At 37.1% G+C, this 26,025-nt stretch overlaps 1 protein-coding gene across 1 annotated transcript in view; it reads right to left on the bottom strand.

Moving 5' to 3' along the window:
• The window catches only part of LOC125234426 (semaphorin-1A), a 602,298-nt gene that overhangs the window by 52,788 nt on the left and 523,485 nt on the right, over positions 1–26,025 (bottom strand). The window contains exon 4 of the mRNA XM_048140657.1: positions 1,781–1,877. Within this exon, the coding sequence (XP_047996614.1) occupies positions 1,781–1,877 (97 nt within the window). The remainder of the gene's footprint in view (positions 1–1,780; positions 1,878–26,025) is intronic.

Raw genomic sequence — 26,025 nt, 5'->3', positions numbered from 1 at the left:
GCAGGGGTCTGTCTTGGGTCCAATCCTGTGGAATCTCGGCTATGACTGGGTAATCCGGGGGGTGCAGCTTCCCCGCATGATCACCGTGTGTTACGCAGACGACACACTAGTGGCTGTGCGGGGAAGAGAGCTAGATGAGGTACTCAGGAGGGCGGCGGTGGCGACCGAGCTCACGGTGGAGCGCATAGGACTCCTGGGGCTCCGGGTTGCTTTACCAAAGACCGAGGCTATGGTCCTCGGGCGAACGAGGGGGTGGGGCCGGTTACCTTCGGGCACTGCAGTGAGGGTGGGGTGAATCTGTCCAGGTCAATCCCCACATCAAGTACTTGGGTCTTGTCCTGGACAGAAAGTGGACGTTCGAGGAGCACTTTGCGAAACTGGCTCCTCGACTCGTGGGGGCGGCCTCGGCTCTGGGCCGCCTATTACCTAATTTGGGAGGGCCGAATACCCCATGTCGGCGCCTATATGCGGGGGTCGTCAGGAGCATGGCGCTCTACGGCGCGCCCATTTGGGCTGAACGACTGACGACACGCGCAAAGGCACTGCTCCGTCGGCCACAGAGGTTAGTGGCCCAAAGAATGGTGAGGGCCTACCGCACCACCTCTCACGCAGCGGCATGCCTTCTTGCCGGCACCCCACCTTGGGAGCTGGATGCGGGGGTGCTGGCGGAGAGGTACGGGCTTAAAGTGGAAGCCAGGGAGCGAGGAGAGGTCCCGGACGCTGAGGAAGCCGAGAGAAGGGAGCGGGCTGCCGCGGAGCGCCTGAAAGAAAGATGGAGGGATGCCTTGGAGAATAGCGCCTATGGAACCCGAACCATAGGTGCTATCCTCCCAGTGATGGACGAGTGGCTCAGCCGCAGGAGGGGGGCCCTAACATACAGGATGACGCAGGTGGTGTCCGGACACGGCTGTTTCGGACATTACCTGCACAGAATACGGAGAGAGCCGGGGCCTCACTGCCACGAATGCGGCGCAGCGGACGACACGGCCCAGCACACTTTGGAAGAGTGCGGTCGCTGGGCTGCTGAAAGAGCCACCCTCAGGGCGGCGACGGGGATGGCGGACCTCTCGCTGCGCAGCGTAGTAGAAGCTATGCTGGGTAGCGAGAAAAACTGGAATGCGGTGGTTTCCTTCTGCGAAGTGATCATATCGCAGAAGGAAGAAGCAGAGAGGGAGCGAGAAGCAGCCGCAGACGCTCTTCCGCTACGACGCAGGCGGCAGGGTCGAAGGCGAAGAGCGTACGCTCGCCTCGAGCCGTAAGGGGTATTACCCCCTGATTGAATGCCAGCGAGGGGGATCAAGCGTCTCTGATCCCCCTCTTTATGCGGGTGCCTTGGCCGGGCAATGCCGGAGGGCGCCGTGGTGAATGACATGATGACAACATCGATCCCAGCGCGCCCTCACGAACGGCAAAGAGGATAGAACGCCGGAGTGGGTTTAGTGGGTAGGGCCAAGTTTCCCCCCTCTCGACAGGGGAGGGGAAAGAAACGGCGAGTCCCACACATCGTGCGTAACAGCATTCCCACTCCGTCAAAAAAAAAAAAAAAAAAAAGATAAGCTAAGTGTATCTGCCCTCAGCGAGTTTTTTAAATTACTTAACTATAAGGTTATGGGAGCTGAGGCATACTCGATACTAATAGAAAGACAAATCAATAAAAAAAAACAAGCGAAAACTCGCTGGGGGCAGATTCATTTAGCTTATCCTGGCATTTGCCGCCTGATTTTACTGACACAAATGGCTGACCAAACTATAAACGCATTATATAAAAATAAAAACTCACCTCCCACCAACGAGCAGATAGTTGCCGTCTCGTAATAATAATCTGAAGTAGTCTGTGTGTGTTTCGTTGCCCAAAAACTTGTGTGTGTCGTCCACGCCTGCAACAAAAACGCTGGTTAAAGAAAAGCTGGAACAAAGGCTGCCAACACGCAAAAAGGAACGAGAAATATAAAGCTGGCCGGCTACATTTTAGCTCGTTTCGACTGTCTTGGTAAAGCATTTTTTAGTATGTGGCGTCGAAATTAAAAACAGATTTTGAATATTTTACGAGTTTGGTGTAAATATTTTTAATAGGCTGGAGTACTTGTACTATTATACTTATATTCTGTGGCTACAAAAGTTATATTACATGCATATTAACGTGTCTAGCTTCGAAAATGCCATGCCCTTATTTACCACCCATCACCCATACACTCATCTATATCATCATCATCATCTATCATTATCTTGAGCGTACACCCATCTTAAAGGCCGGCAACGCACCTCCAACACCTCTGGTGTTTCGGGTGTCCATGGGCGGCGGTGATCGCTCACCATCAGGCGACCTGTCTGCTCGTTTGCCTCCTATCCCATAAAAAAAAACATAATTATTTTTAAGTTTACACTTAGATACTTAATAACATTGTTCACCGTAGTTTCGATCAATGAAAGTAGATTCATCATCCTCCTTGCGTTATCCCGGCATTTGCCACGGCTCATGGGAGCCTGGGGTCCGCTTTGACAACTAATCCCAAGATCAATGAAAGTAGATTATAGGTAAAATTGTTAAGTTTTCGAATTAATGTTATGTATGGTAGAACAGCGAGGACGAATAACAGCGGAGTGGCAATTGTCTAGAGAAATACCTTTTCATTTACTAACTCGCAGTAGGCCAAGATACAGGCACAGCCTAGTTTAGTCACTGATGTAAAGATCTACGTCTAACATTGTAAAAAAAATCCGTGAAATAAATCATTCTGTATTTTATGTATTTTGTGTTCCATCAATCCGGTTTTATTTTACTGAAAGGTGGAAATGGAACATAGCTTTATTTAAGTAAATAGTCTGAAGATCGAGTAGTTATGAAAATATTAAAATAAGTAATTGTCTTCACGAGCCCAATCTCAAGGCAAAAGCATTTCAAAAAGGATTACGGCGTCTTGTAAGATTTATCATAACTGTTAACTAAATAAATACACTGAAATAATAGAAAGCTTTTTGTTGGCTTCACATGTAATATTTCAACGTCAGTAAAACAAACAATGATATGCCTTAAGAAAATATAAATTCTAAATGAGGCTTAAAGCGTGTTCTAAAATTACATTACACCTTTACAATAGGTACAGACACCGGCATAAAGGAGTGATGATTTCTGTACCTTGTCGCTTTTAATCGTTTGACAATTTCGTATGACATTTCAAACAAGACGTTAATATGACAAGGTACAGAAATCATCACTTACTTATACTGGTGACTGTACACATCAATACACGGTGTAACGTGAGGAAACTGAAAGATTTTAACTACGCATTTCTGAGGGCAAATTAAAAATAAAATGTTATATATTATGACGTCAAGCAATATTAGCAAAAACATTTTTTTTGTGTATTGTATTTTAGTTGTATTGGATGTATTTTCACATAAAAAGTAAATATTATTTCTAAAACAGGCACTTTAAAGAAAAATTTACAGTTTCTAAAAAATACTTTTTTGCAATGAGTCACTAGTAACTTTTTGATATCTATCTACGAGGATAGTTAGATTATATCCGATAACACAGCATTTTGTTATGAGAAATAATAAGTAATTGTTATTTATTTAAACGCTTATACTTAACTCTGAAAGTAGGCGAAATACAGAAAAGTTTATAAGGCATTTTAGTCTTCGAATATGATGTGATTCGGATGTTACACCGTGTATATAAACTCAAGTTTCAGTGCCAAAACGAAATGCTTTATGCAATCGACATATTTTACTCATTGTTCGTTCCAATTAAGTGTTGGCGTAACAAATGAAGTATTCAGTTAGCTCAGAATTAGAATTGAATATTGTATAAGGTTCGGTCGTCAAGTCGAATTCTAGTGGAAATAATCGAGACAGGCCCGGCGCCGACGTCTGAACTTCATTTGTTCAAGGTCACACCTACAACATCAACGTTTCATAGAATTATACATATGTTACGTAACTATTCAAGCAAAAGGTTATTGTTGTCGATACTTGTACATTAAGTATACTTAGCGTTGTATGACTGTTGACGTGTAATGTATCTGTGTGTTGGATTTGTCATCATAATATTTAAAAATGTATTATTTGAAGGTACTTTTCACTCAAACATTTAAATTTAAAGCAATAATGCTAATTGACAAGAAAACCGGGTCGATCCGGCCACTTTACCTGAGTTGGTTATAAAAGGGGCTGCTCGCTGGCGAGCGGTCACTTTTAGTTCTACCAGCGCCACGAACAGAGATAAGTACCTTGATCTGATTATATAATAATAATAATTGCCTGAATTAATTTATGTAATTATTTTAAGTGCCTTAATCTGATTATTTAATAAATATAAATACCTGAACTAATTTACGAAATTATTCAATGAAAATTATCTGAATTAATTTATGAAATGGATTAATAAAAATGTATTTAAAAAGTTAATATGTTTTAGTGTTTCGTAATAACTCGACAACAACACTGTTTATGTCTGATTATTTCATAATAATTATTTGAATTTAACTATGAAATTAATCAATGAAAACTACCTGAATAAATTGATGAAATTGACTAATGAAATTGTAATTAAAAATTAGTAGATATGTTTTACTATTTCATTATACGTAACTTAATAGTAACCCTGTTTATGATTTTACTCCCTTGTCGAATATTTGATGTGTTTCCAATAAGTAAATATATTGGTGTCATTGCTTTATAACCAACGCAGTTTTATTATGTCCCATATTTGCCAATTGAATTACATATTTAAATTTATTCCAAAAAAAACAAATCAGGATTGCTTAAACAGCGAATTGCCCAAACTGTAAAACAAATATATGTTTATAATTATTTTATCATATTAGTCACTTCAGGTCATATGACATTTGAGTAAAGATAATTTGTTCTTTGGAAGTTAGTTATTTCGTCATATTAGTAGTCACTTCAGGTCATATGTCATTTGACTAAACGTAATTTGTTCCTTGGAAGTTAGTTACCTTTCTTGAATTCAAAAACCTTGATTATTATTTTGAACAAAAAAAGGCTGTTTATTATACCCCTTTAACATACTCGGTCGCATAATTAAATCTTTAATCTTTCATACAAACCTAAAAATAAAAACGTTTCATTATATATACAAAATGCTAAATTGTGCATTTACGAAATAAATGAATATGAATATGAATATGAATATGCACTACAACCATTAAATATAGCTAAGGTAAAAGTACGAGTGTTCGATAGTGTATCAATAGATAGACATACCATTTATAATCTTAAGTCATTGTCATCCATACTTACTTTATATTATGATATAAATGGGAAAGTGTGTGTGTCTGTTTGTTTATCCGTCTTTCACGGCAAAACGGAGCGACGAATTGCCGTGATTTTTTAAGTGGAGATAGTTGAAAAGATGGACAGTGACATAGGCTACTTTTTGTCTCTTTCTAACCCCGCCACTACCCTAAGATGGGAGGTGGAACTTTGTATTGCGAGCGAAGCCGCGGGTAAAAGCTAAGTTGTTAATAAATGGTGACAGAAGGGTCTATTGGTCATTCACGTGAGGAGCACCTTAGATGTAGGGAGCAATATTCCTATATTATCTAAAAAAAGCTAACGACGTATTTAATATTTCTATTGACGTAACATGTAAACAACTTGAGAAGTCAGCAAGAAATAAATTCGATAAGCAGATAAGTACTACGAGTATAGGATTTAGAAAATTCCGCGCCTGATTTTGCAAGACTAATATAATAGGTATAGAGGCGCAGGAATGAACGGACCCAGTTATGCGTAAAACAATATTCATAAAACGACCCATTGCCTATTTGTGAAGCATAAAAACTCCGCGAATACGGCGACAAGTAAAACGCTTCGGCGGCACGTGCGATAAAATCAAAGATTACTAAAAAGGCCTTTTTATGACGACAGAGTCGAGTTTATTCCTTCTTGACACATTGATAGCTCTTCGAAGGCCCGGCTCATATCTGCCTTTGATATTGGAAGGAGACAAATCTGAGGAACGTTGTTGAGGGCATGAGAAGGTAATGCGAGAAGGGTGGATTTCTCTATTTTAGGTGTGCGATGTTTAAAAACCTTTGTGTAAAATGAAATGTTAAAGCGAAATGTGTTCTTAATTTCCGGGGCTCGTAACTGAACCAAAACTGTAACAATTACATTATTTTTAAACAAGCACAAACACTTGCGAATTATGCTATTAAGCTTAGAATTTTTTTTAATGAATTTAGTATCACGTTCTTACGGTAGATGCCGCACCTTGACGCTCTTGATGTAGTCCCTTAGGATGAGGTTTTGGTAGACTCAATATATTTGAGTTCAAGTCTTACCCTATTGTAGAATGTATTCAAAGCTTATTTAACAGTTACTTACAATAAAATATTTGTTACATTTTGAAAGGCCTATAATAGAAGCAATAAGTAACGCGTTCATAATAATCGCTTTTATCAATCCATTTAGTCTGTTAAAAGCATTACGTGACGAATATTACTTACAATTCCCCGATGCTTTACTCGCCACTATTACGTAGTATTAATATTACGTAGTTTGAATGACTTTATAAAACCACAATGGCGATGTTCATATCAAATTAAAACTTGTTAATGTTTAGTGAAAGAAATTATCATAAAATTTGAAGAACATCGCACCAAGCGCCGCAGGCAAAACGTGTTGAACGATGTGTTTACACCAAAAACTAAACACTGCAAAACTCCACAACAAAATAGCATTAAATTAAATACAGAAAATTTCTCGAACATTTGGTCGTCTAATTAACATTTAGGTGGATTTATGAAATTGTAGAGTGAGTTGAGTATACAATACCACAGTATATAAGGTCCTAATTTATTAGTTGCAGATATTTTAACACATGATACTTTACATTAAAATAATTAACTTTAAATATAAATTAAGAAATCTTTTCATGTAACTTTTTTGATTTCATTTTCCTAACAAAAAAAATAATTATAATTTCGTCTAAAAAAAAATCATCATGTGCATTATCACATGTCACAATAACACTGTCTGTCATGTCAACAATTGTTTGTTGTAAATGTCGTAAAGGTTCGGCGGGAAAACTGCACATGTCATTGAAGTGGCCAGTTACAGTTAAGTGGTACGTAAAAGAGGTACTAGAATCTGTTCAATGAGTTTTCATTTAATAATCACATAAACAGGGTGTTTTTACGTAGCAAATTTGTTTTTCCGTTTTCTCCAAAAAAACATCGTAAAAGCTATAATGTTTCACGGTTTAATATACTCCAGAGACCGAGTACTATCAGCTGTAAAAATATCTGCATCTAATAAATTAGGACCTTATATAGACCATTCAGTAGTTACTCTCCGGCAGCGGTGAGGCGAAAGGTACCTACTGCGTTCGAAAGCACGTGGTTGAACCAAATTACTATAAATGTTACTCGACTTCGTCTAAAGTAAGATGTCCTTATATACCTAAGTATTAGTATAACAATAGGTACCACATCATACCGATCTCAAAACACAAAAAATATTATTATACATATTATTCTTATCCACGTTAATCCAAATCCGCTTGCATGTGTTGCGTACGTATAAGATGCGCTTGTGTGTACACCGCGCGGCGCGCGTTTGCTAGAAGAGTTATTACTGGTTTATACTATGACAATACGGTGGTGGTGCGTTGACCGAATGACTCCTGGGGGATAGAGGGCACGATGTGTGGTGTCAGGAGCGTAGCGTGATATTTTTTAGCGTCGTAGCATAATCAAATTGTGTTGATGGCTCATAAAATTAATGACACGATAGTAGTAGGTAAGCAGGTACATTGGAGGCATATTATTACGTAATGTTTTTGTGATGTGTGCGAGAATCTATACTAAAATAAATATTATCACGACAAAAACCTAAAAAGTGACTCAAAAGAAAACTTAATTATCAAGTGGAGAATGGAATGATAACGTTTACAAATAATGATCATCATAATAATGGCGATAGAAAGTTATATATGCTGTACACTACAATAGAAATAACAATGGAATTACCTCTATAGATTTTTAGTGTCCACCAAGGTGTTAATAAAAAAACATTTGTTAACTGTTGCGAATCTAAGTATATTTAGCTATCAATCTGTCTAAGGAACAAATGTTTGGTGCTTAAATTTAGAGGTTTTCAATCTGCCCCGCCTAGTTTATTATTCCAATTCACAATTTATTTGAGCACCTAATTGCCTGCACCCTCATAGAGGGCAGTGCTCATAGCTCATCTGCAATAGCACCATACATTTTAATGACATCGCCGTAATTAGTTTTTTAAACGTCCCCTCCGAGCGCGATTACGGAGAAACCACTTAACTTTAGCATTTGATATTATATTCCTTTGTTATACAACAATGCTTTTAAAATAGAATGTTCCGGAATACTCGTGTTGGAATGATGTATTTTATTCGCTTTCAGACCTTTTAAAACATAAACTGAAATAAATGTCATATACAAAGAAAAAATGACCAAGGCCTCCAAGTGTCCAAAGCTGGACTTGGAGGCCTTGGTCATTTTTTCTTTGTATATGACATTTATTTCAGTTTATAGTTAAAATAGTAGTGTGTCTACTAAAAAAATACAAATTAAATTATTTTCTATGAGGATAATTTAATTTGTTCTAAGAATTACTTTTAAAACATTGTAAAACTGGCGTATTGTTAAGTAAAGGTTTTTATTAATGAAACAAGTTTACTTTGAAATGTGTCAGTTTTTCAACAACCAATTAGTTTTTAGTCTTTACTAAATTGTTTCACAAACAATGTCTTACTTCAACGCAAAACAAAATTGTTATTGAAAAATCAAAATTAAGAATTTTGCTTTGTTTAAAATTTTGGTAGGCTATCGCTGTCTTAAAAGAGTTTCCATTTAATTTCAAGGTATTTTTTTGGTGAGACATGTCTGCAACCACACAGATATTCAGCATTTATTTATTGGTAAGAAAGTAACGAAAACCGTCCAAGTCGTGACAAATGTTATCAAGTAATCACAGGGTATGTTTTAACAGCTTTCGGCCAAGGAACGGTATAATCTGTCAGGGAGTATCTGATCAAGTCTTCGTGAAACTTGCTCACAGTTTCTGTGCCGAACGATAGCATAATCTCAGAGCTAAAGAATCTATAACTTAATTAAGCACTGAATCGAACTGTCCGAAACTTTGTCGTGTTACATTTTTAAAGAATTATATCGGTAAGAATAGAATAATTCTAATTTTGAATCAGTGTTTTTCAATTGACAACATTTCATATTTTTGAGTACTACTTTTTATTGTTTGGTTTGAAAGAACTCAATACTAAAAGATACACGTATTTTTTTTCCAAAAACTGCTATTTTAATGAGAAAATCTCTTCTTATTACTACTTCGAGCAGAAAGAGCGTAAGTTACAAACGTCAAGACACAGCTTCGTGACGTCACATGTGTTGTTTCATACACCTAAGAAAACGACAAAATCATTTCTAAAAAAATAGTTTTAACTGTCAGCTCAAACAGTCCGGTATATCTGACTGTCATGTGTCACTGTCAACCTATAGTGAATGACTACGAACCATAGACCAAGCCATGAAATTTTTAATATCTTTGCTACGAACTGTGATAAGTGTCACTGTCAAACTCAAGTGACATCCCAACTGGAAGATTTTTTTGTTATAGTGGCAGCTCTAAATCAGCTATTTGACGTCACTTACTATTTTTAAGATTTTTTATACTAAAAATACGGAAAAAAAATTAAAAAAATTATTTATGTGATCTACAAGCGTATATCTCGAAATGTTTGATTTAGGGACATTGAAAATTTTGAAACGTTGTCAATTGTGACGTATAAAAGTCTCTAAAAGTTTTTTGATGTAAATCCATTCTTTTCAAATCTCAATTTCAGCATCGATTACTTATTAAAAAATCTTTTTGTGTGCTTAGTTTTCTCTGTAGACTATAGTAAACACACTTAGGTAACCAATTAAACGAAGCCTTAAGCAAAAGTAGTGCCAAACACCTTAACTCCAAAACAAATTACCGTTCTGCCTAATTATCCCTAATTGGACGAGGTCGACTGCCATATCGTTGCCAAGAACCGATTGAGGAAACTCTATTTTTTATCAGCTGGACCTAGCCAACGTCACAATCGCTTACGTTTCGTAAGCGTATCGTAGCTACTCTCTCTATCGCTCTTCTGTAGTGGCGCGTCAGAGCCAGACTGCGTTTCGATACTTTCGATCGCCACGTCTCGTCAACTATTGTCACTTCGGCTAGGCTGAACTCCCAAGAACACGCATCAAGCCTATCGCGGCCATCTTTACAACTTATTCATACTTGCCACTTTTTATGGGTCTCGAGTAGCGACCGATGAGATTTTTTTCTCGAAACGACCAAGATAACGCGCTTTACGAGAACGACATCCGATGTTTCGCCTTTTTAGTTTGGTTCTCGGCGAAAGTGACGTGAAGCGTATTGTAAACTGTATTTTTAAACTGTATTTTGTAGGGTAGTCATAAAACTGTATTATAATTATGTATAACGTATTTATTTATATGATATAACGTCTATATTGCGGTAGTTTGTAGGTTAGGTATAGGTTTAGCTTAGGAACGTCTACCATCTCCAATTCTCCTTTAACTGCTCTAAGGTTAACTGGAAGAAATCCCTTAATGGGATAAGTTCGCCTTTGTACAAATGATGTGTGTGTTCTTTTTTTCTTTACTGTGTGTGTTCTTATCTTTGTACAATAAAGTGTACTACTACTACTACTACTACTACTAAACTGTATTTTTGCTGGCGCAAAATTTGGTGGATTGCAAGACTTTTACACGTATGTCGTGCTGGTTTTGAAAGTGTTATCTAGTCTTGATACCTATTTCCTTCTAAATGTAAGGTCAAACGAGTTAAGTAATGGAGTCTATTAAGGTATGCATAGTATGTTTAATTGGTTTTCAGTATCTATTGGCATTTATATATAAAACCAGTCCCAATGTTGTTTGCCAGCTAAAAGTATTTCTTTTCCGAAAATAAATTCCACCAAAGTAACAGATAGCAACGTGTCTAATTGCGCCGAATCCGATCCGATACCGAATACGGTTCCAATCACGAGGAATCATCATTATCCCGGCATATTGTAAACGTTCTCAATTTTCCCGAGGAAAAATCCCTTTGAAAAGCTTTTACGCAGATGGCAAAAAAAGGTAAATGTAACCTTGGGAAACCTGAAAGGTTACAATGCCTGTTTAATATGAGTCTATGATGGAAAATACCGAAAAAACGAACGCTTTTCATTTCACAATGTAGGGCAACGTTCAGAATGGAAGCTGGTAGTTATCAATTCAAGTGGTTTTTGTAGATTTGTGTCTGTAGATACCTGTAAAACTACATGAATAGCATGTTTATGCGTGAGTAATAATTTATTACTTTAGATAACTGCCGTGCCGTCTATAAAAGTCTACAATTATATTAACTCTTTAACGGATAAAACTCGTCCCGAATTCAAGCTTCATCGCCAGCATTCCTAAAAATTAACTACAGAATAAGAATAAATACAAAAAAATATGGTATTATATCTATAGGGAGGTATTTTTGAAACCGTTGCCTTATGAAGAGTTAGGTCACTATAAACTTTTTATTTTATTTATACATAAAACATACAAACACGTCTGTATCCCATAAAGGGGTAGGCAGAGCACATGAAACTACTAAAGCTTCAGTGCCACTCTTGGCAAATAAGGGGTTGAAAGAAAACGAAACTGTGACATTATTTTATTTATTTTATGCATTATTTCATGTACTAAGTTGCATTCACGGTTAGTAGCAGTTCAGTTAATGTTTCCTTACATAAGGTTAATCCCATTCGCAGCGCAATCAGCAAGCAGAAGAAATATTTCATCGTTAAAATTCTTGTTACTGCAGCGAAGGAAACAACAAAAAAGCCGCGAACGAAACAGGCGTGAATCCGTCTTCATTACGAGCAGACTCGAGTCTAGTTTCGAGTCGAGTCGCGGCCACAAGTGGAGCTGCTAACGACAAATTGAACACTGTGAGGTTAAAAAGTAAACTTCTTTCTTGAGCGAGTAATGTGTTACCAGTGGAAATGGTTTTATTGTACAAACTTCAAACCTCCATGTTGTAGTTATCATCCATTTGATTTTCTAAAAGCTGACGATAGTACTCTTTATTATACTGTGGTTAAATCTTATGTAGGTAACCTCTTTTGAACAATACTTAACTGTCATTCAGTAGTGTCGTTAGTTCAGAACTAGGTGCCTAAAATGAACGTATAATTACAGGAACGTAAAGTGACCCATAACTATCTTAAAGGTGTCCTGTAGACTATCAGTATGTCCTGTAGACCATAGTGCGATAGACCAGTGGTTAGGAAAAGCTAACTGGGCACCTAACAAAACCTGACAATTTTGGGACCTAACTCTTTATGTTGAAGGATAGTGATTCTGCGATAGAGACGTTTTGCATGTAATAAATCAAATTAAAAATATTTCAATAATTTAGTTTATTTACATTAACATATAAACTAAACTTAAAAGCTAGCTTGTATCTAAAATAAGCCCTAAGACATTGTACTAAATATTTCAGTAGGTAATACATAATGTAAAAGCGCATTTTAAGACTATCTCCACATATCCAGTAAAGCATTCAAACAACGCGAAGTAATAAGAGTAGTGGAATCAGTAACAACTGCTGGTGGCAGGGTCGCGTCAATTTCAATTTGGGAGACGTGACAACTGACATGCCGAGAGCGTTTCTTAGTTCTAAAATAATGGAACCCAGTTCTCTGTGTAGTTATTTATATAAACTATATTTTGATTCCAAATGAAAACGTATCTAATAATTCGTACATAGAAAATACCCTTACAAAAGGGTTTTTTTCCAGGAAGTTTGGCAGTTTCGAGCATGTAACTAGCAGTGGCGGCTGGTGAAAAAATCTGCTAGGCAACACTGAGTAAAAAGAAACCTACCTTAACATTAGGTACTTTAGGAATCGGCTTGTATAGACCAGCCGCTGCTGGTAACTAGTTACTTGCATTGCATTAGGTACTTTCAAAAGAAGCTTCACAAAACATGCATTAAATTTCCTCACCACCTAAGTACCTACTCCATTTAGAGTTCCTAACCGACTCGGATTAAAAAGTTCTTCGAGAATGAGAAAGTATAACGTTTGTCACGTTTTTCTTCATGCAAGAGGTATTTCAATTTACTTGGAAACTTTACAGCGTTTCTATAATGTTCACAGTTTTATTTATAACTTTGTTGTAGTTGTAATCAGGCAACTAAATATGTACTAGCGAGAAAAAAATCCTTAGCGAGGGAACGTGAAATCCATGAATAAACGAATGCATAAGATCATAACTGCCCGTATTTAAGTAGATACGTTTCCTAGAATGCATAAACGTTTAAAATAAGGAACAACAGGGACTATTCCCCTTTGTTTAAAGCTGTACGAGCAAAATTTAAAATGTACACTGTTATCTAATCCCAACAAGTAGTAATGCTTAAAAAATAAACCGTGAAAACTCGAAAGTCAGCAAAGCATAAAGGCGGACGTGTACCAACACAATATGCGATAATATGTCGGTGGGGGTATATTCAGGTACGGAGTAAGGTAAAGGTAGCCATTGTTGGCACGGCAGGACATTTTGTCCTCGTCCCGGCTCGTTAGCTTTAATGGTCGCGGCTATTCCAAACTGAACGACACTCGTACGTTATCACCTGCTTTTTTCATGCGATTTTGGAAGTTTTTTGTTATATTCGTCTGTTTACTGCGAGCTCGTGTTGCAGCGGTGCAATTTGGACGCTGAGTTGAATATGACTCTTTATGCGACGGATTTTTATATGGATAGTTTACTTTAAATGCTATTTCCGTTAACAGTACTAATAGTACTCAACAGTATTTCATCAAGTAGGTATATAAAAGCTTTGTTGTGAATGTAAGCATAATATTTCTTTGTTATTGTTCACTTTTTTATTTTTCATAAATAAATAATAATTACTGTTTTGATTGGCTATACGTCTATATAAGTTACTAGCTTTTGCCCGTGGCTTCGCTCGCGTTAGAAAGAGACAAAAAGTAGCCTATATCACTCTCCATCCCTTCAACTATCTCCACTTAAAAATCACGACAATTCGTCGCTCCGCTTTGTCGTGAAGGACGGACAAACAAACAGACACCCACACTTTCCCATTTATAATATTAGTATGGATTGTTTGTGAACTAAGACTAGTAGTATTTTACTTATTTACATACATACATACATACATACAATCACGCCTGTATCCCATAAAGGGGTAGGCAGAGCACATGAAACTACTAAAGCTTCAGTGCCACTCTTGGCAAATAAGGGGGGGGGGGGTTTACTTATTTGCTAATGAATTATGTCTATGTAGGTATAAAAACAGATTTTATTCACCTTATGAAATTGATGCACAAACAAAACTAATGTAACAATATTTCATTGGACATAAAGTTTGGCAAACTACCCCGATAAGGCCTCCATTAGCCAACTTGTAAAATACAATAAGGCAGCTAGATCCATTTGATAGGACGTTATGTGTTATATTATGTCACAATGAAAATCTTCCCTATGGGGTATCGTCAGTACATAATAGTATTTTATGATGTCGTTAGCGTCAAGTTTTTAGACGTTTTTGCCTATTTTTACTGCCGTTTATTACATTGTTAACAAAGATGATAGTCGGGACGAAGTTTCTCGAAAAATATCAGAACCAAAAATATCTTTTACAGAAATTGCGTAAACATATTGTAAGATAAACTATTCTTCTATACTCTCTGTTCGAAGTGGTGCTAAAGAGCAGAGCAGGCACACATGGTTATGACAGATGGCGCCACCCTATTAGTCCATACGTGAGAACGAGAAGATGTTTTTTCTCTCTCTCACATATGAATGACAGTGACATGCCTAGACACTTGCACAGGCGCCGCCTGGCGGGATAAAATGTCAGTGTGCCTCCTCATTGTCACAAATGACACGTCATTTTATGACCTTTAGCATGACCAACATTAATGGTAGCGGGGATCGTTGGAACTAATTTGACTACATAAGATTTGACGACCGGTTTGCCCTAGCGCGTAGTGACCCTGCCTGCTAAGCCGCGGTCCCGGGTTCGAATCCCGGTAAGGGCATTTATTTGTGTGATGAGCACAGATATTTGTTCCTGAGTCATGGATGTAATGTATGCATTTATCGATATAAGTAAGTAGGTATATCGTCGCATAGCACCCATAGTAGAAGCTTTGCTTAGTTTGGGGCTAGGTTGATAGATAGATAGATAGATAGAATACTCTTTATTGGCACACCTCAGCAAGAGATACAGAAAAAAGATACAGCGGAGACAAAACAAATGATTATAAATAGAGGCAGACAACAGGCGGTCTTATCGCTAAAGAGCGATCTCTACCAGACAACCTTTGGGTAGCGGAAATAAAAAAACATAATCAGAAAGAGTAGGTGCTTGATCTGTGTAAGGTGTCCCCCAATATTTATTTATTTACAATGTTTATAGAATAGCTTACGAAGTGAGTACCAGTCGCGCACATAGCGAATAGTAAGGTTGTCATAGTGACTTGCTCACTTCAGCAAAACAAAGCAACTCGCGATTGGAAATGCATTTAGTTCAAAACTTCCACTATATCGGGCAGGTTCATAGTTGTATCATAGTTATAGTTGGTAGCGCAGAGGAAATTCGTGATCATAGCTTTCCAGTTCCACGTCTCATACAATACAATAAACAGGTACACTTGACGAAATATTACAGAGAATACAGATACTCAAGTAAAACCAAGTACAGATGTAGAGCAAAATGTTTTTTCATCGCATTTTCACGAAATCGCACGAATATGTCATACCTACTATTTCAGCAGTCGCAGTACAAAAAGTGCTGACGTTGACTAAACTAGCATAACAAATACGACCGTTTCTGGGAAAATACGCAGGAAAACTATTATGCACTACATGTGTGTGGTTTAGACACATAGGATGAACTGTTATGGCCCAGGAAAACTAGTTGGCTCTAAAATGAAGTTAGGCCGGTAACATAATATTTATATCACCCACACATACACATAAAAAAATAAATATTATTGGACATTCTTACATTGATTGACTGAGTCCCACGGTGAGCTCAAGATGGCTTCTGTTGCAGGTACTCAGACAACGATATATATAATATACAAATACTTATATACATAGAAAACATCCATGACTCAGGAACAAATATCTGTGCTCATCACACAAATAAATGCCCTTACCGGGATTCGAACCTGGGACCGCGGCGTTGCAGGCAGGGTCACTACGCGCTAGGCCAGACCGGTCGTCACACATTCGGTCGGACATATTGAACAGGATATTCGCAATTTAAACTCAATGTATACATTCCCGCTGAAAGTTAGTCGGTCACGCCTCACAACATTTTATCACATTGTCATAGTTAGTTTGACTTTATAACAAGTGAAGTTAATAAACTTTGTAATAAAAATAAGTTTAACTACTCTTAACCGTAGAGTAAGTCCTGGTAAAACGTCTCTCAGGCGGGTGCGGGAGACACCTGGGACTCCGTTCCAATAGCCTTTAAGCAAGAACTAGTCTGTGTGTTACAAGAAACAATATAAGCGCGCTTTTTGTTTACTGTTAGTTAGTAGGAAGGAAGGGGTCACATTACGCTGGTTAAAGTAGACTCTGAGAAGACTAGAGGAACACAATGGCCTGCAGGCCCGAGTTTAGACAGTGCTTCGGTAAGCCTTCAGTTTCCATTCCGCATAATAACTTCCAAGATCTGCGCTAAGTCCGTGTTTAGAGCTCGGTAGTTTAAGGCTGGAATTAGACTTGAATACCTGCAGTTAGGTGCAATGCGTCACTAGGAACTCGGGGAAAATTGCATTTCGCACGTTTACGTTACAAATAATAGCTACATACTCGTGCATACATACACGCCTGTATTTCCAAATTGCTCAAGTTTCAGTGCTAGTCATGATAATTACTCGTAAGGGGATCAAAGAAATCAAAATTGTGATTATTGCACTGTCAGATTGCCAGCCCATCAGCCACGCGACAATAATTTGTACGACACCCACGAGAGGGAAGGGGTGGTGAAATTTTTAACCGGTCTCCACTGTATGTATGTATGTGTAAGCTTTATCCAGACTAATATTATAAATGGGAAAGTGTGTGTGTCTGTTTGTTTTTCCGTCTTTCACGGCAAAACGGAGCGAGGAATTGATGTGATTTTTTAAGTAGAGATAGTTGAAGGGATGGAGAGTGACATAGGCTACTTTTTGTCTCTTTCTAACGCGAGCGAAGCCGCGGGAAAACGCTAGTTGTACATAAAGGAAACAAAAGAGACACAGTTACAGAGTCAGTAATAGTAGTAGTAGTAGTAACTCTTTATTGTACAAAAACACATTAAAAAATAGCATACATTGAGATGTGAAGTACAAAGGCGAACTTATCCCTTTGAGGGATCTCTTCCAGTTAACCTACGCAGCAGTAATATACGCTGTATGGGGAATAATAGCTGTGTATGTAAAATAAGTCACTGTTATGTGCAACTATTTTTTTCTAGTCGTAGATATAATGCAAAGTGCTTGCCAATATGTGAATATGTAACATAACTAATTCTAGCAAACAAAAACTTCGGATATGACTATCATCTGACAAATAAAATATTCATTCGAACAAAGTCGAAACTAGGGTAAACAAGTAAACATACTCAGAATCTTTCTTCATAAATAAGCGGGAAAGGGAAGAAATATTGTTGGCAGTGAAACTATCGGGCAGATATAAGCATAATTTATACCCGATCGGCCTAGCTTAGGGCTGTCGATACTTAATGCTACTTTATGCCGCCACGGTGCCCAGCGCTGAGGAGAAAAAATAGTTTTTAATACTTTTTTGTACAGTCAGGAAAACTACTCACTTAGTGCCTTAAGACGCGACAGGAGCGAAAATGCTAAAATGGAAAGGAGCCCTTTCAATTCGGGAATTTTAGTTAAATATACTAGTGTTATTAACTAGATTTATTAATCAATCGTAACGAAATTTGAGAATCTGAATAACAATGAAATTATATGTTGCGGACCGTTTAGTTTTTTGACTAATTGTTACCAATTTTGAATAATCAATAAGGCCGTTTTTGGAGATTTTGATGGGCTCTAGCGTCTTTAAAAATAAGAATATCAAAATAATTAAACCGATCTGACACAGATAATAATAATAATTTTGTTTTGTATGTGGTTTTGTATTTTACTTTTATAATGATATTATAAAACCTAGCCTAAGAATTAAAATGAATAAAGAGGAATAATAATTTGTGTTGAAAAAAATCAGTGCTCTATCTCAAAAACCAGGGAGGAAATAGTCGAGAGCGTTTGTATGGAGAATTAACACCTCCTGTATCGTCATAAGGCGTTATATGTAGGCATTCTAGGTTAATAGTATTGTTGACTGTACATTCGGTTTAGTATCGTTTCATTCGGGACTTTTGGCCATTTCCTCTGTTTCAAGTGTTCTTCACACATTTCCCTTTTAACATACATAACTACGTATACTTACGTATTCTAGGAATATTAAAATAATATGTTTAAATTTTTTCAATGGAAAAATGTGCACATTAAGATTTTACTGTTCTGCAATGCAACAAGATCTCAGATAAAATCTAGTAAGTACTTATATCATTTTTAGTTAAATTCGCAGAAATAAAATTTTTCATCGTTTTCATACATAATAAATGAATTAATTAGTGTGAGAGACCCTTAAGAATAATATTCAAGTTAGTGTCAAGTGACTGACGGCACATGTCAAAACAAATAACATTAGGAAGTGGTAAAGGCTGTCACACACGAGTTCAGTAATTATTTTTACATACATACATACATACATACATACAATCACGCCTGTTTCCCATAAAGGGGTAGGCAGAGCACATGAAACTGCTAAAGTTACAGTGCCACTCTTGGCAAATAAGGGGTTGAAAGAAAACGAAACTGGGACATTGCAGTGACAGGTTGCCAGCCTCTCGCCTACGCCACAATTTACCCCATATCCCACAGTCGCCTTCTACGACACCCACGGGAAGAAAGGGGGTGGTGAATTTCTTAACCCGTCACCACACGGTAATTATTTTTATTTTTTTAATAACTCAATAACCGTAAGAGTTAAGATGCTAGCTTCTTAGAGAAATTAATTATATTTGATCTAAAGAACCTTCCCTTAAAGTTAACGGAATTCAATAAAAACAGGTTGTATGTATGTGTAGTAGTAGTAACCTAGTTCACTATCACTTAAAAGTCAAAACGGTTGCGCAGTTATCATAAAACGTGTCACAAAGTATTTTCCCTAAACATGTAAGCGTCATTCAAGTTATCGCTCAGGCCCTAGAAGGCTCTAAAAAGGGTATCGCACGATAAGTGTGTACAGCCGTCGTATTACCGCAGAATTAATGCTACTTTTATAAAGCTCGCCGCCGCCCCGTTTCACGTTAACCTTGTGGTCGCCAACGCTGTAAAAAGCTGCTATATACACATATACGCTTATCAATACCAAAGAGGATCGAGTATTATAGAGAGTTACTGTCAAAGTAAAATGTGTAATCACAGTGCATAGACTGCCATCTCTCGACACAAGCTTAAAACTTTTGAACCTCAGTTTTGACAATTTGGCCCATATTGTTAGCTTAATATGTGTTAAAATCCGAGGTACGGTGACGTAGATGGCGATACACCTTTTGGGACGCTCGGCTAGATGGCGCTAATATTAATATTTGACATTTTAACACATATCAAGCTAAGAATATGGGCCAAGTTGTCAAAACTGAGGTTCAAAAGTTTTAAGCCTGTGTCGAGAGATGGCAGTCTATGCACTGTGATTACACATTTTACTTTGACAGTAAATCTCTATAATTTATTAGTTGTCGCCTGCGGTATTTCCGGACCGATGCGACCTTCAAATCTTCAAGAAAAGAGCGTACACCCATCTTAAATGCCGGCAACGCACCTCCAACTCCTCTGGTGTTTCGGGTGTCCATGGGCGGCGGTGATCGCTTACCATCAGGCGACCTGTCTGCTCGTTTGCCTCCTATCCCATAATAAAAAAAAATAATAATAATAATACTCGATCCTCTTTGTCAATACTATACTTAATATTACAGTGTAACCAAAAAGAGTAGAAATTAGGTAAAAAGTCGCAACATCGTGGTGTCGTCCCGATTTCACATATTGATTTGAAGAAAGGGATGACAACTACAATGTTACCACTTTTTAATTTCTACTCTATTTGGTCAGACTGTATAAATGGGAAATTGTGTGTGTCTGTTTGTTAGTGCGTCTTTCACGGCAAAACGGAGCGAAGAATTAACGTGATTTTTCAAGTGGATATAGTCGAAGAGAGGGAGAGTGACATAGGTCACTTTTTGTCTCTTTATAACCCCACACTTTCCTAAAATGGGGGGTGGAAGTTTCTATGGAACATTCCGCAATTTCCGAATTTAACGCGACTGCGGCAAAAGCTAGTATTATATACGAGGAAACATAAACATAATGTTTTGGTATTACAGAAACAGCAGTAATGAGATTTTGATGTGACATTATAAACCGTACGATATAAAGTTATGGTTCGTAATGGCGCGGCGTTGGATTTTTGTGTTCGCGCTTTTTACGTTCATTATTTATACAGATTTCGTATATTTAATATATATCAGCTACATTGAGCAGCTCAGTATCGTAAAATAAAAATGAATCATTATGTTACGACTGTGAAAATCTCGTGGTTTAAAGAAGGCAGTTAACAATTCGATATATATTTACATAATATATTGTTTCTACATGATATTTACATTATGTTAAACATTCGGATGGTTTTTAAAGTTTAGTTTTATAGGACGTCTAGGAACTGTTTCATATCAAGTATTAAGCAGAATGTAAAATTATATCATAATAATATTTTAATAATGTTACTATACATATCGTCGGTCTGCCAATAGGTATAGTTACATCCATGTAACGATATCCATATCATAAACGTTGTTGGAATCATTGGATATTCAAATTTGTCTCAAAGTGCCCACTGCTTCTGTTACTACATAGTTAGAAAATCGAGTTTAACTAAACTATAACTACTTGAATACATGCACTATATAGGCTACTAGACTCATATCGAAATTTGCACAAGAAATAATTGTTTTCTGTAGTATTTGATAAAAGAAACCAATGTTTATAGATTTCGGGTATTAAAAGTATATGATGACTACGTATTTTAGATTTAAAATGTGTGTAAAATATTTTTTTTAACTTTGGCCACCGAAAACGCTGTCAGCCATGTAGTGACGTCATAGAACCTAACTTAACTTTATGTCGAGTCAATCACTGACATAATGAATTTTATGCGTCATACAAATGTCAGAAAATTTTGTGTTCAATTCGATTTACGTCATGCACAGACAATCAATAGATTAACATGGCTAATCTTGTTTTTGCCTAATTAAGGGAAAGTATACTTTACAAATGTTTTTTGCGGATTGCAAGTCGTATAAAATATGGTAACATTTTTTTTCGGTTAATAGGGCAGTAATTAATAATAATAATATAAGATAGATTGGGCATACATATGGACAGTGACATGTCCTGGGAGTCACATAATAAAGAAGTGTGCAAAAAAATATATCAGTTTTCTTTTGCCCTCTATAAGCTTTCAAAGATTTGTGACCGAGCTACAGTTTTGACAGCATATCACGGTTTTGTGTCCTCAACACTTAGATATGGTATTGTGTTTTGGGGAAACTCCTCGTTCAGAGAATTAGTGTTTTTAGCTCAAAAGAGATGTATCAGGGCCATTGTAGGAATATATCCCCCACAAAGCCGTCAACCACACTTCATATCACTGAAATTGCTCACTTTTCCCTGTTTGTACATATTTGAATGTTGTTTATTTGTCAAAAATAATCCTAATTTGTTTGAATTTAGAAGGGCACCGTTAAGGTTAAATTTCCGCCCGAGAAAACCTGAAATAGACATAAGTAGAAGCAACACTGCCCTAATGCAAAAGAATATTCTAGTCATGGGACCGAAATTGTTTAATAAACTTCCTGAAGCATGGCAAAGCTTACCTGCAAGTAGGTTCAAGGGTGTGCTGTACATGTTTCTTTGTAATAAATGCTACTATAACGTTAATGAATTTTTAGATGATGAATGTATAACTTTGACATAAATACCATATTTTTTTTCTGATTTTTCCCTGACATTGCATGTGTACTTTGAATATAAATTATTTAGTGTAAATATTATGTAAATGTATTTAGTATTAAGGTAATTATTTTACGATCTGCTTTGTAAATATATTGCCAAATTATATTTCGTACGCCTACACGGCTCATCATGGCTGATATAAATAATATAACATATTGTCACCTAATTGTTACCTGTGATGACGAAATAAATATATTTGATTGATTGATTGATTGATAAAGTTTAAAAAAGGATCAAGTAGCCTACTTCCATATTAAAATGTATTAAGTATATTCTTACATGCACATTTATTTAAAAGTGTTAGCATGGCAAGACCCATTTAAAAACGTGCAAGACCACCCTCCATCGAGTAGGTATAACTACCTCAGTTTACAACCGTTTTTTCCCAAGAAAACAAAGGAAGCGTTGCGGAAAATTTTCTACATAAATCTGTTTTCGTAGAAGCAGTGGGGAACAAGATTATGTAAGTTTCAAGTTAGGTGGCACCGATTTAATTTCCTGTGCACCACTGCGCTTACCCCACTTGCCTCTACAAGAATTCTTGGAAATAGGAAGGTGTGCGAGGAACCTACAATTGCAGGTAAAATTGTTTTGAATACGAAGTGGGGAAGCTGAAAATTTGAGCGATATAGTTTTATGTTTCGCGGTCTCGTGGGCATTGACGTTTTGGTTGAAATTGAGGTACAGTCAGCAGCATACAAGCGCAGTTTACAAGTTGTTTATTTAGTAATCTGTAATAATTTATGGAGTGAATATGTATAAGTAACACTAAGCAACGTTTACTATAGCCTAATCTAAAAAAAACTCATGTTTAGGCCAGATCAACTTATTATACTTGATGTTTGCGTTATCACACCTTTGCTAATAACATTGCTTCTTACCCTCTTAAAATATTACAACGCTACATCATAACCATCAGCCTGAGATTATTAGTAGAAATATCTATCGACCAATTACAGTATAACCAAACATTATTAAATTTAAGTTACCCAAAAGTTAGTACATACGACGTCGACAGTTCGCCTTGGCCACACCACATAATTTACAGGCCAAAAAAGGTTAAAAGGTACTTATATTAAATATAATATGACGAGTAAATTTGTTAAATCTTATACTGTATTTAATGGCATAAAAACACGAACGCAAACCCTGAGATTATTGGTAAAATAGTAAAAAACTATCCATCGATCAAAAGTTAAACAAGTTAAATTGTACCACAGGTCATACGCCACCGCCATAAAGTTGCATCGAAGAGTACCTCAAGAGCTTGGCACACTATACATATTTACAGGCCAGGAAAGGCAGGATGGGCGGTAGTGGACAGATATGGATGCGTTTCCGGCGCCGGCGGGCCCGCTGCTCGATTAATCTTCTACCTTTACTATCGTTTATGTGTTCTGGTTATTGTATTACAATGAATGCGTGATTCATAGCATTGTTAATGCACGCGAATGTAATCTACAAATATAATGATAATTAAATAGCGTAGATTTTGCTATTTTGCAGAGGAGGCAAGTTGACACAAGAGATGAGTTGAAACAACATCAATTTTGGGACTGTATTGAGCTATTATCAAGCTGAAAAGCCATGTGTAGCCGTGTCTCACTATTCGCTGGGTTTTCAAAACGAGTCATTGCCTTAAAACGATTTAAAATCCTACAAAATTGACGTTGTTTCAACTTACCTCTGTTTTAACTCACCTTAGTCTCCCCTGCTCAATAAGTTCAATTATAAACGGTTTTTTTTCTAGGCAAATATATTCACGATTAATGTATTAGTTGAAAAGGGTTCGATATTCAACTGAAAATAACAAAAATTGAACATATCTCACGTTACTAATCTAAATACCTCACTTATCTGAGACATTCGCAAAAGCTATAAACTCCGTCACACAGCAACTGTTCGTTGTCTATTAATGTTTTAATGAATAAGCTTTGTACAGACGTATGTGTTTGTCGTTTTAAGTTCAATCTGTCTCGCTATCTCTGTGATTTACGACCACGGTATCACGTGACAGAGATTAAGGAGCACTATCCTGGCTTTGAGGTGCAACGTACGAACATATTGAAATATGAAGGGGGAATTTTGTGAATCGCTCATGCTACTTAAGCTATATCTATCTGTCTACGTCTGCGAACTATCAGTGTTATTGACGTATCATATATTATGGTAAGCATTAGTGGAAGTAATATCACTTGAAACTAGTGTCTATTGTTATGGATCCATTATATGTATAATACTAGCTTTTGCCCGCGGCTTCGCTCGCGTTTAATTCGAAAATTGCGAAATGCTCCATACAAACTTTCACCCCCTGTTTTAAGGAAATGGGGGGTCAGAAAGAGACGAAAAGAAGCATATGTCACTCTCCATTTAAGTATCCTCTTCAAGTATTTTCACTTAAAAAATCGCTCCGTTTTGCCGTGAAAGACGGAAAAACAAACAGACACACATTTTCCCATTTATAATATTAGTATGGTTACTTCCTTGAACAAGGGCGTAGATGAAAATTTTAATGTCAGATTTGCCTTATCATAATAAGAAGTGTTTCACTTTATCAATCACAGATAAAACCTTTAACTGCTCTGTTTGCTTTCCCGACTAGAGGTTTTATTTTTGAGATACAAACAATCGTTTGCCTCGAAGTTACTGTTCTCTATATTAATACTTTAAACTTAGTTTCGATCTATTTATTATACTCACTATTGAGGACTAACTTTATTATAGCCTAATAAAAATTAATTCAACTCGCTGGATGCACTTTGGAGCCGCAAGTTTCTCTATAAAATAATTTATCAAATCGCAACGACTTTGCAGGGCAAACTTTCGAATCGGACGGATTTAAAAGTTGGGGACTTCTCGATATCTATCGAAGAGTGGCGAACAAACTTATTTTGTAAGGAAAATGCATTGTAAGAGATAGTATCGGATGGTGCAAAGTGGTTTGCGGGGCCGGAGGGTCGAGGAGAGAGGGGAGTGGTGGGGGGAGCTGTCATTTGCAGGAACTTCTGAGGCAGAGTTGTCGAGTTACACAAGTTGTCACCAGGCCTTTATCTTGTTTTAGCGATCTTCTTGCACTTCTTTTAGAGCTAAGAGTAAGCGAGCGTTTTGATTAGCGTCAGGTCAACTTGCGGAATTATACCGGCAACTCTTTTGACTCAATACGAGTTTGAAAGCATTTCGGCGTTCATTTTCAGGACAGTTTTGACCCTGCATCTGATACTGTGCCGAAATCTCGCGCTCGCTAGGCTAATGACAGCTAACTATTTAATATGTAGGTATGATTCAAATAATCGGTTTGAAAGTCAGGTACCTACACGTTCTAAATGACCTGTTTGTCTGTGTCATGTCTTCTGAATTATTTTACCATCCATTATACTAACAGCATTCCACTCACTTCTAAGTAAATATGTCCCATTAATTATGTATAACTACATATTAGTTGGCATCAAAGGTTGCGCGAACGTAGCAAGCGATGTGATTGCGTCAGATAGCTTGTCAACTGTTGATTTAGCTTGCACACTTAGCGAATTGTGCTCTTGAGATAATGCGGTACAATATGCGCCATTAATATTAAGTAGACAGTAGTGTGTGAGATATGGTATTTAACTGTAAATAAATTCCAAACTATTCTATCTATTCATAGTTTGTTCTACCCACACTGTCATCTAAACAAGAGCGTGTCGGCACGCTCAGTGTAGGGTTCCGTAGTTTTCCGTATTTTTTTCAAAAACTACTGAACCTATCAAGTCCAAAACAATTTTCCTAGAAAGCTTTTATAAAGTTTG

This window comes from Leguminivora glycinivorella, chromosome 16, assembly GCF_023078275.1.
Source record: "Leguminivora glycinivorella isolate SPB_JAAS2020 chromosome 16, LegGlyc_1.1, whole genome shotgun sequence".
NCBI classification, from domain to species: domain Eukaryota; kingdom Metazoa; phylum Arthropoda; class Insecta; order Lepidoptera; family Tortricidae; genus Leguminivora; species Leguminivora glycinivorella.
The sequence above is the reverse complement of the archived record's forward strand: the minus strand, read 5'-3'. Positions and strand labels throughout refer to the sequence as shown.